Below are 12,231 nucleotides of genomic sequence, written 5' to 3' on the forward strand. Positions count from 1 at the left end.
TAAGCAGTGTTTGGATAATTAACTTTGGTCACTTTTGCTCTGCTTGTTTGTTTCTTTGTTCCAAAAAAAAAAAAAAAAAAAAAAAATATTGGCCCTCGTCCTTATCTTTGTTGTATAGGTAGCAGTTGAAATTGTACTTCCCTCTAGGGTCTTTCAGCGCACTTATCCCTGGTTATGGGTATGCACTTTGTTGTACGTCGCTCTGGATAAGAGCGTCTGCCAAATGCCAATAATGTAATGTAATGAATGTGACCACACGCCGCTAATAAACTTCTCCATTAAACAGGCGCAGCTAAGCCGAGTTCAAGGGAAGGAGCGCCGCCCTACAAAAGGAAGTGGTCAAGAACAGAACGGGGCTCAGGATAGAGGAGGAGAGACGCGGAGCTAGTGAATGCTACGGCTATTGAAACGCACACCCCCAACTCAAGAGAGCCGTGGCGGATTTGCGGAAGAGACTTCGCGGAAGACACAAAAGTCTGGATTCATGTGAGCGTGTCATTCTAAAAATACCCCAGCTAACCTGTCCCTCTCCAACTGCAGACGAACTGACTGGCTAGGTGGAGAAGGAGGACTTCCAAGGCTGGGGAAACTCGAGGAGTGGACGGCCCTGCCAACGACCAAGACGGACCAACGCAACCGCGGGGATTCCGGCTCTTTTTTCGTTGTTCCTAAATTTTTGGCATTTCTCTCTCTCTACCAGCGGGTTACCACAAGAAACACACAGCACTGTTAAGGCATACGTAGTCCTGTTATAAATAAACACACAGCACTGTTAAGGCATCCGTAGTCCTGTTATATATAAACACACAGCACTGTTAAGGCATACGTAGTCCTGTTATATATTGTTGGGAGACAGACAGATTTGTGTATTACAAAAACTTCACATTTGCATGTTAATGTCCGCAGGAAGCTTCCATTGTTTTACAGACAACCAATAAAACACAGTGGTAGAAATTGCAGCCTATAGGGCAACCCTGTATAACGAATGACCAATCAGAGGTCACACTGTATTTAGCACCCAAATTTGAATACATGGAAATGTACTTGTATAAAGTCCCCGAACTCCAATGGTTCGATGGATAGTTTTGTGTGAATCCTTCATGCTGGCTTCCTGCAATAAATACTTTCCTGACTCAAGACACAAACATCGGATTTGCTGCTTCCTGAGAAAACGGTCACTTTAATTATTTGGTAAAACTTTGTGTTACCAACAATATAAACACACAGCACTGTTATATATAAACACACAGCACTGTTAAGGCATACGTAGTCGTGTTATTTTCCGGTGAGTGGTTAAAATAGGCCTGTAAAATGAAGGGATGTGCTGATATGAGGCACGTAGAGACATGGGCCCTCCTGAACCAGGGACCCCGGTGCCACTGCACCTGCTGCACCGCCTATATGACCTGCACTGGTTTAAACACTGTCTCAATCTGAGACTACATGACCTGCACTGGTTTAAATTCTGTCTCAATCTGAGACTACATGACCTGCACTGGTTTAAATTCTGTCTCAATCTGAGACTATATGACCTGCACTGGTTTAAACACTGTCTCAATCTGAGACTATATGACCAGCACTGGTTTAAACACTGTCTCAATCTGAGACTATATGACCTGCACTGGTTTAAACACTGTCTCAATCTGAGACTATATGACCAGCACTGGTTTAAACACTGTCTCAATCTGAGACTATATGACCTGCACTGGTTTAAACACTGTCTCAATCTGAGACTATATGACCTGCACTGGTTTAAATTCTGTCTCAATCTGAGACTATATGACCAGCACTGGTTTAAATTCTGTCTCAATCTGAGACTATATGACCAGCACTGGTTTAAACACTGTCTCAATCTGAGACTATATGACCAGCACTGGTTTAAACACTGTCTCAATCTGAGACTATATGACCTGCACTGGTTTAAACACTGTCTCAATCTGAGACTACATGACCGGCACTGGTTTAAACACTGTCTCAATCTGAGACTATATTACCAGCACTGGTTTATACGCTGTCTCAATCTGAGACGATATGACCAGCACTGGTTTAAACACTGTCTCAATCTGAGACTATATGACCGCCACTGGTTTAAACACTGTCTCAATCTGAGACTACATGACCGGCACTGGTTTAAACACTGTCTCAATCTGAGACTATATGACCTGCACTGGTTTAAACACTGTCTCAATCTGAGACTACATGATCGGCACTGGTTTAAACACTGTCTCAATCTGAGACTATATGACCAGCACTGGTTTAAACACTGTCTCAATCTGAGACTATATGACCTGCACTGGTTTAAACACTGTCTCAATCTGAGACTACATGACTGGCACTGGTTTAAACACTGTCTCAATCTGAGACTATATTACCAGCACTGGTTTATACGCTGTCTCAATCTGAGACGATATGACCAGCACTGGTTTAAACACTGTCTCAATCTGAGACTATATGACCGCCACTGGTTTAAACACTGTCTCAATCTGAGACTACATGACCGGCACTGGTTTAAACACTGTCTCAATCTGAGACTATATGACCTGCACTGGTTTAAACACTGTCTCAATCTGAGACTACATGACCGGCACTGGTTTAAACACTGTCTCAATCTGAGACTATATGACCAGCACTGGTTTAAATTCTGTCTCAATCTGAGACTATATGACCAGCACTGGTTTAAACACTGTCTCAATCTGAGACTATATGACCAGCACTGGTTTAAATTCTGTCTCAATCTGAGACTATATGACCAGCACTGGTTTAAACACTGTCTCAATCTGAGACTATATGACCAGCACTGGTTTAAACACTGTCTCAATCTGAGACTATATGACCAGCACTGGTTTAAACACTGTCTCAATCTGAGACTATATGACCAGCACTGGTTTAAACACTGTCTCAATCTGAGACTATATGACCAGCACTGGTTTAAACACTGTCTCAATCTCAGACTATATGACCAGCACTGGTTTAAACACTGTCTCAATCTGAGACTACATGACCGGCACTGGTTTAAACACTGTCTCAATCTGAGACTATATGACCAGCACTGGTTTAAACACTGTCTCAATCTGAGACTATATGACCGGCACTGGTTTAAACACTGTCTCAATCTGAGATTATATGACCAGCACTAGTTTAAACACTGTCTCAATCTGAGACTATATGACCTCCACTGGTTTAAACACTGTCTCAATCTGAGACTATATGACCAGAACTGGTTTAAACACTGTCTCAATCTGAGACTATATGACCTGCACTGGTTTAAACACTGTCTCAATCTGAGACTATATGACCAGCACTGGTTTAAACACTGTCTCAATCTGAGACTACATGACCGGCACTGGTTTAAACACTGTCTCAATCTGAGACTATATGACCAGCACTGGTTTAAACACTGTCTCAATCTGAGACTATATGACCGGCACTGGTTTAAACACTGTCTCAATCTGAGATTATATGACCAGCACTAGTTTAAACACTGTCTCAATCTGAGACTATATGACCTCCACTGGTTTAAACACTGTCTCAATCTGAGACTATATGACCAGAACTGGTTTAAACACTGTCTCAATCTGAGACTATATGACCTGCACTGGTTTAAACACTGTCTCAATCTGAGACTACATGACCGGCACTGGTTTAAACACTGTCTCAATCTGAGACTATATTACCAGCACTGGTTTATACGCTGTCTCAATCTGAGACGATATGACCAGCACTGGTTTAAACACTGTCTCAATCTGAGACTATATGACCGCCACTGGTTTAAACACTGTCTCAATCTGAGACTATATGACCACCACTGGCTGTCAATCAGAAGTGAGTATCCATGACAACAGACGCAGTCAAACCACCACCTCAGGTTTAGCAATGGCGCTTAGATTCTGGAAAAAAATGGAATGGTTATCTTGTGAAGATTGTACATGATATATGATGGCATGTCTATGTTCACTGCAGATTGCTGGAGAACATTTAGTGCTGCCGAGTGTTTGCAGCTTCATTCCCCCTGAACAGAATCCACTGTGGAAATGAGTAGCAGGGTAACTTCTCTTATTTTACATCAAGCTGCCAGGAAAATGAACTTGGGACTTATATTTCAAACATACAGATCATTTCAATTTGAAATCTCATCTAGTTAGCTCATTCCTTCTTTACATACAATGCCTAACTCTGAAATATAAAGACAGTTAATTAAGTTAATTAAACCTGCAAGCAGGGCTGAAGGCGGCCAAGCAGTCCAGCAGGGCAGGGTCGCCATGGCAACTTGATCAGATCATGTTAAAAGTGTGGCTGTAAGCACTGATAGTTTTTTGTCAATTGACCAAAGATTGGGTGTAACTGTGTCTCCAATTTAAAACATATCTCATGGAAAACCTTCAGGATGGTAGAGCTCCAGGACAAGAAGAGTCCTAATGCCCCAGGTGGCATTGAGATTGGTTTTGAAACGCGTGAGATATTGAGGGTCAGAATTTGATATTTTGAATGTAAGTGTCATATAGTGAGCTATAATAAATACACAGGAGAAAAAGATCAATCGTTCTATAAGCCTTTATTTGAAAATATATTGAGGTGCAGCTGTCAAAAAGACTGGTATTGCTTAAGGCAAAGAAATACATTGAGCATTTTAGGAGAACAGTATTACATTTTCATGAAAAGCTGTGTAAGTCTTCAAGAAATATAGAATCTAAATATCTAAAACAATTTATAAAAAGGTAGTAAAAATATATATTTCTGTTATTGAAAATATTTGTATCATTGGGAAAAGAAGTTCTGTTCTAACGTAGTGTGAAATAATAATAATGACAGTAGTATGAAATAGTTTTGAATAGTAACAAGGCAGCCAGTGCAAGGAACTCACCAGCTATGTACAATAAAATCATCTTTAAAAATGTGATCTTGCAGAGGAGCAAGGAGAGTTGGGATGCTGGATCACTGCTGTCTGGCTGATAACACATCCATGTGTCGATCAGAGAGCCAACACGGACAGCTCTGACCCACACATGATGCACACAGCAGCCACAACTGAAAGGGTTTGATGGAAATACACACACATTTAAAGCAAAGGCCTACACAGGCTAAAGATAATTGTTTTAATTCTTACATACCTAAAAATGCAATCCATTGTCCCATATTTAATCACATGATCATCTGGCAAGCTGCTATATCCAATGTGTAAAAGTACCAACACTTTCAATGTCCGGATTCATGAGCAAGCTAAGGAACCTGCTGTCAATCATTTCAGGTGAATTACTCATTGATGAATGGCTGATCTACGAGGATGTGGATTTATATTAAAACATTTTCCTTTAGCTTCCTTTAGCAAACACTGTGCTGTATGCTGTGCGATCCAAACTGCTGGGCGGGCACTTCCTGCCACAAAATCTCAGAATGCTCTTTCAGGTGGCTCCTCCCCCACATCATCATAGTCCATCCCACTGGCAGCTGGAGGAAATGGAATAATGAACTTAGCATCAAAACGCGGAATGTAAACGTAACATTAATAATGAAAATCACACGGCCGCAGTCAGACACACAACCCCCCTGAGCAGAAGACGATGAGTTTGGTGACAGGTTGTGTTTCGCTCCGACATTCATCTGCAACCAGAGAAACTCAACCTGAAAAAGCCTCCGGGCTCTGCTGGGTGGTGATGACATCATCATAGTACTCTGGTGCGTCTCCCTCGGCCAGCTCCCCTTAAACAGACAGAAGCAGCAGCCGAGCTGGTTAAACTGGGAACACTGTAGAGCCCTTATAATGGTCATATGGGCTTCGCTGGTTGTAGTGGTGACATTAATCATGAGGGAACAACTTTAAAAGTTATTTCCAAGTCCATGGCTGGATTACACCACACTCAAGAACTGTTTCATGTGATCAAATCAAAACAGACTAGTTTGTAGGTAGACAAAGCATTAGGTACACTTTAGTGGTAGGAAAAGGCAATCATTGCCGGGCTGAAAGGCCTGTTCTCATTAATTAATATGAAAACCTTGATTGAGAGATTTCCACGGGCTTAACACAAGCCACTCATTAGGATGATACAGAACACTGAATGCAAACAGATGTATTCAGGAGGAGAAAGTGGTGAATGATCGCCCTGGCCAATGAAAACACTCACCTGCCACACTGTCTGGGTGCGCATCCACAGCAGTGATGACATCATCGTAGCTCTCTGCGGCTTCCTCCATCACCAGGTCCCCTGAAAGCAAGGAGATTTGTGGGGACTTGTGGTGAGTTAAGGGGACTTGTGTTGTAATCTCAGGACCCTCACACAGCAGGACAATTAATAATCACACACGTCAGAGTGGGGCAAGTTGTCTCAAATCTCGCTAATGATCACACACATCAGAGTGGGGCAAGTAGTCTCAAATCGCCCTAATGATCACACATGGCAGAGTGGGGCAAGTTGGCCCAAATCACCCTAGTTATCACACACGTCAGAGTGGGGCAAGTTGTCTCAAATCACCCTAATTATCACACATGTCAGAATGGCCCATAACCTTTGCCACGTAACCCCTTTTGCTACGTAACCCAATGAAGCGCCGAGCAGCACTCAGCAGTTCCACCCCTCCCAAAATCACACAGCAGCACCTCCTACATAGACCTCCACTACTTTACCTGAACCACAGCACCTCCTACACAGACCTCCACTACTTTACCTGGACCACAGCAGCACCTCCTACACAGACCTCCACTACTTTACCTGGACCACAGCAGCACCTCCTACACAGACCTCCACTACTTTACCTGGACCACAGCAGCACCTCCTACACAGACCTCCACTACTTTACCTGGACCACAGCAGCACCTCCTACACAGCTGCAGTACCACCTCCTACCTGAGAGGGAGTGTCCCTTGCCGTCCCCCACGTCTTCATACCCGGAGGGCGGGTCCTCAGATAGGCTCCTCCCTGTGAACAGGACAGGATGACACCACACATGTTCCACAGTGTGTTTAAGCCTGAGCACAGGTGAGGGTCACTCACCCCACCGGGGGGGCGCTGTCCATTTCCCCGCTCTCCAGGTTGTACTTGATCTCCTCGTAGATGGGCTCGAGGAGAAGGGCGTGGTCCCACTGAGACAGGGCTGTGTGAACAGAGACAGAGAAGCACAGAGTCAGGGTGTCCTCTCAGGGAGCTCTGTGGGATCAACCAGGGCCCTGTAGGACCGCTCATCTGAGGTCACATCATGCACAGCTTATCCAGCCAGACTGGGGAGCGACTGGCTGTCTGGTGCACGACTGAAAGCTGAGTTATGAAGCACAACTCAGTCATACATTTCCCCTGTCTGTACTGTATGTTGATGTGTTCAGTTTTGTTCTGTGTTGCGTCTTTGAGACAAATGAATGTCCCCATGGTGGGATAATTAAGCCGCCTCGCCCAGGGTCCGTCCAGCCCCTACCTCTCCTCAGATCTCTGTTCTGGAGCAGCAGAACCCCCAGCAGCACCAGCAGCAGGAAGGACAGCGCCCCCATCACTGCTGGGATAGGATAGACGGAAGGAGCGTCTAAGGAGTCCCTCTTGGACCCGTGACTCTCGGACACGGGACTCTTGGACATGGGACTCTTGGACACGGGCGGTGTGGGCATGGGCGGTGTGGGCATGGGCGCGGTCACAGCTGTAAAGGAGGAAGACGAGGTGCTGGGCATCAGCAGGCACCTACAATGGGCACGCCAGGACACACAAGGACCGCCTAGCTGTGCTTCCACCAGCTGAGCACTCCCTGTCATTTACTTTACTGATGCAGCCTCGCTGCCCCTCAAAGCAAAGCCCCGATCTGCCATTAGTCATTGCCCAAGATACCCAGTGCAATAACAGAAAACAGATGCAAGTTTAGCGTTAAGGTAGATGCATATGTTAGCTGAAGTTGTGCTTTCTGTACAAGACTGTACCGATGAGCCAAAACATTATGAGCCCTCTGAAGGTGGGCTGTGGTATCTGTCACCAAGACGTTAGCAGCAGATCCTTGCAGTCAGTAAGGTGCAAGGTGTAGCTGCCCTGGATCGGACTAAAAGCTTTGCCGTTTCAGAGATGCTCCAACCCAGTCATCTGGCCTTGACAACTTGGCCCTTGTCACGGTCGCTCAGGTCCTTATGTGGTCATAATGCGTTGGCTCATCGGTGTAGATATTTTTTTACTGTACAAAAAACAGCCTATTTCATTTTAGCAAACTGCTCGCTTGATGTGAGTATTCAGAGACTTCAGACAGCCACACCAGACTGAATGTAATCCTCTAGGTTTCTATTCTAATACAGGAATAACCAGTGGTCGTTAGCACTAAAGACTGTTCCTGCGCACTGGTATGGGTTGTGACCCCGATGGTGTTCTCTCTGCCTTCATGTACGCAAACACGTCTGTAAGCTCCCCTGATAAAGGGCTTCTGAAGAAGTTAAATGTAGCTCCAAGGCATTATTTCTGCTTGCATTCTGAGTGATTGTGGAAGTAAAGTAATCGTAGAGGTGTGATGCGGGGTGGATCTTGAAGTCGCTCCTAGGCGTGTGGATGTGTGTTTCTGTCAAGGCCACAGTGATTCATCTTCACAGAAGCTGCCACTGGACCAGGTGCGATGTGGAGCTGCCACTGGACCAGGTGCGATGTGGAGGTGCAGGCTCACCTGTGCAGGTGACCCCAGCCTGGTTCTGCGATCGGCAGCTGCTGTGCACAGAGTGTGGGCAGTCCCACAGGTGCAGCTCAGTGCCCCTGCAGTTCACCTCAGTCAGCCAGAGGGCGCCATTCCCCGTCCCAAAAGTAGCATTACCATGAGCCCCCTGTGCTAACACACAGCCCAGCTGTCTGCACACCACACGGGCATCCATCATGTCCCAGGAGTCTCCACACACCGACCGCCAGGAGCCCCCATGGAACACCTCCAGCCTCCCAGAGCACCCGCCTGCCCCCCCCCCACCACCCGGAGGGGCCAGTGATCTAGAGCAGGAGCCACAGATGAACTGAGCAGCCTCAGTACACTTAACATCTCCCACACAGATCTCCACTGACATTATGGCTGATCTCATTAGGTTTAACATCTGCAGACACATCTCCACTGACATTATGGCTGATCTCATTAGGTTTAACATCTACAGACACATCTCCACTGACTTTCTGGCTGATCCCATTAGGTTTAACATCTACAGACACATCTCCACTGACAATTATGGCTGATCTCATTAGGTTTAACATCTACAGACACATCTCCACTGACATTTTGGCTGATCTCATTGGTTCAGTAAGTGTAACAATGCACACACTTACCAGCCCTGCATTCTGTTACCATTCTGAACAAACATGAGCAGCATGTCTATGTATTATTAGGACTGTGCATTCATAAAAAGCATTATATCCTCTAGGGCTGAGTTGGGTTAAGAACATTGGTAAGAACTGAATAACACTGATTCCTACCTGAGCAGATCACTCCAGCATCCATTCCATGATCAGTTATGTACACCCCATCCTCGTGACCCACACTGCTTCAGTGAGGATTCTGATCCACTGCAGGACATTAAACCCATCCATATTCTCTCAGACCCTGGTCCAAAGTGAGCCTCTCCTGGTGCATCTACAGCATATCCACAGCCCAGCTGTCTGCACACCACCCCAGCATCCCTCATGTCCCACCAACCACGATCACACACTGTCCCCCACTCTCCCCGATGGTAAACCTCCACTCTCCCAGCACAGGGGCTGCTACCATTCACCAGCCTCACATCCTCCCTGCCTGAGAGAGAGACAGGGAGAGGGGGAGAGAGAAGGAGAGAGGGAGCGAGAGAGAGTGGCCCCTTGGCCCTGGCCCCCAGTCTCTGACCCTGACTGGGTGTGGAGAAGCAGGAGAGGAGGATGAAGCTGGTACTCACTGGCTGTGGAGAGCAGGAGGAGGGAGGGGAGAGAGAGGAACAGCAGACATCTCTCCATCTTCAGCGCAGACAAGCGTACCCTTCCACAGAGCAGAGTGCTCACACCTGCACCTCTGAGCTCTGAGTGAGACTGAGCTCTGTGCATATGGACCCTGCCCCCTAGAGACAGCACACTCTCTCCTCCACCAATCACCTTCACCACTGCCTTATTAGAACATGGCACCAGCACCACAAACACACGTAATGACAAATCAGCACCCGCCATTTACATTTTCTCCATATATACCAACTCTGCGTCACTGCAGTCAGCCAGGACTCCTCCCACCAGCAGGAGGCCCCGCCCCCATGACTCACTGCACGGTCAGACACAGAAGAAGAAAGCGGATCATTTCCTAAAAGTTTTCGTACCGTCTGAAGCCCTATGGTAGTGTCAATCCATCGCTTCCTAAGAGCTGTGAAATTCAACATAGATAAATGGCAACTGACCGTCACAAGTAATGGGCACAAAAAATTAAAATAAATGATAATGATATACAGTAAAAATGATAAACGGTTTTATTACAGATTTGCCAGGAACAGGATGCAAGTGCATGTTGTCCCCACAGACGGGGGGAAGATGGTGGGCGGCCATAAAGAACCCTAGGATCATGGATTAAATGTTTAAAGATCATGGATTAAACGCTTAAAGATCATGGATTAAACGCTTAAAGATCATGGCTTAACAGTTTAAAGATCATGGTTTAACAGTTTAAAGATCATGGTTTAACAGTTTAAAGATCATGGTTTAACAGTTTAAAGATCATGGTTTAACAATTTAAAGATCATGGTTTAAATGTTTAAAGATCATCGTTTAACAATTGCAGAGACTGGATTGGAATGATGACTGGAAGAGAGTGCTATGGTCAACTTTTTGGCCAAAGACACCAACAACATGGCACCATAAGAGGAATGCATCGAGAGAACCGACTGTCAGACACTTACTGGAGACTTCTCAACAAGACAGTACTGTACAGTACTGGATCCCTCTTCGTCCGACAGCCCTGGAGAGCCCATGCAGCTGGGTCGCATGCGGCTCACCCCGTCGGAGCAACAACGCCGAGTTCGCCAGGGTTTGTGCGTCTACTGTGGGCAGGCGGGACATTTCCTGGCGGCTTGTCCCACGCTGCCAAAAGATCAGGCTCATCAGCGGCTGGGAGGGCGCTGATGAGCCATACCACTTCCTCCACGGGTCCCCCCACCAGACTTACACAGAAAGGTATGCTGAAATGGCAACTGAACTCTTTTCCTCTGCAAGTTCTGATTGACTCTGGCACCGATGACAATTTTATTGACTCTGTTCTCTCCTCTCAACTAGGTTTAACACTAGAGGCTCTCACTGAACTGAAAGACGTGTTTACACTTAACGGTAAACTGCTGGCCCACGTTACTCACTGCACCAGCCCCCTCTCCTTACAACTCTCCGGTAACCACCATGAAATAATATCACTGTTTGTTATTCCGTCTCCTTCCGTTCTCGGGCTTCCCTGGCTTAAGTTACATAACCCCCACATTAACTGGTCTAACTTCACCATCTCCAATTGGAGCGTGTATTGCCACTCTCACTGCCTGCACTCAGCTAACCCCATTAGCTTAGTCACCTCGCCTGTTACCTCTACGCCCGTCGACCTGTCCGCCGTTCCATCCGAATACCACGACCTTCACCTGGTTTTTAGTAAAGACCGTGCACTGTCACTCCCGCCTCACAGACCATACGACTGCGCCATTGACTTAGTCCCCGGGGCTCCACTTCCCAGTAGCCGTTTGTATCACCTCTCCAAACCCGAAAAGGAGAGCATGACCCAGTACATTAATGAGTCCGTTGCTGCTGGTTTGATTCGCCCCTCCTCTTCCCCTCTTGCAGCCGGGTTTTTTTTTGTGTCCAAAAAGGACAAGAGTCTGCGTCCCTGCATATACTACCGAGGCTTAAACGAAATCACGGTAAAAAATAAATATCCGCTCCCCCTCTTAGACTCGGCTTTCGGTTTCGAGCACCAATCGGCCATCTTCACAAAACTAGACCTTCGCAACGCATACTACCTGGTTCGCATTAGGGAGGGGGACGAGTGGAAGACGGCATTTAACACACCCTTGGGTCAGTTCGAATACCTCGTCATGCCATTCGGGCTCACCAACGCCCCGCCCTTTTTCCAGGCTCTAATTAATGACGTGCTCCGAGATATGCTCAACCGGTTCGTTTTTGTATACTTAGACGATATCCTAATTTTTTCGCGCAACATCGAGGAGCACGTCCAACATGTCCGCCTGGTCCTCCAGAGACTGCTTGAGAACAGGCTATATGTTAAAGCCGAGAAATGCGCGTTTCATGCCTCCTCAGTGAACTT

General features: G+C 46.4%; 1 protein-coding gene across 1 annotated transcript; it reads right to left on the reverse strand.

The window, feature by feature from the left end:
* Positions 1 to 4,669: 4,669 nt before the first annotated feature.
* Positions 4,670 to 8,998, reverse strand: LOC133111129 (scavenger receptor cysteine-rich type 1 protein M130-like). The gene is made up of 4 exons (XM_061221276.1): positions 8,614 to 8,998; positions 6,120 to 6,200; positions 5,620 to 5,697; positions 4,670 to 5,445 (listed from the first exon to the last, which is right to left on the reverse strand). The coding sequence occupies exons 1-4, from the start codon at positions 8,996 to 8,998 to the stop codon at positions 5,387 to 5,389; spliced, it is 603 nt and encodes a 200-aa protein (XP_061077260.1). The 3' UTR covers positions 4,670 to 5,386.
* Between the last annotated feature and the right edge of the window lie 3,233 nt (positions 8,999 to 12,231).

This window comes from Conger conger, chromosome 15 (genome assembly GCF_963514075.1).
Source record: "Conger conger chromosome 15, fConCon1.1, whole genome shotgun sequence".
Taxonomy (NCBI): domain Eukaryota; kingdom Metazoa; phylum Chordata; class Actinopteri; order Anguilliformes; family Congridae; genus Conger; species Conger conger.

Bases quoted from the DNA above. Each gene is read 5' to 3' on its own strand.
- LOC133111129 (XM_061221276.1), bottom strand. From the start codon at position 8,998: ATGTCAGTGGAGATCTGTGTGGGAGATGTTAAGTGTACTGAGGCTGCT. The intron at 6,201-8,613 runs GTGAGCCTGCAC...CCTTGCTTTCAG, and splicing joins GGCTGGGGTCACCTGCACAG to GGGACCTGGTGATGGAGGAA. The intron at 5,698-6,119 runs GTGAGTGTTTTC...TGTCTGTTTAAG, and splicing joins GCACCCAGACAGTGTGGCAG to GGGAGCTGGCCGAGGGAGAC.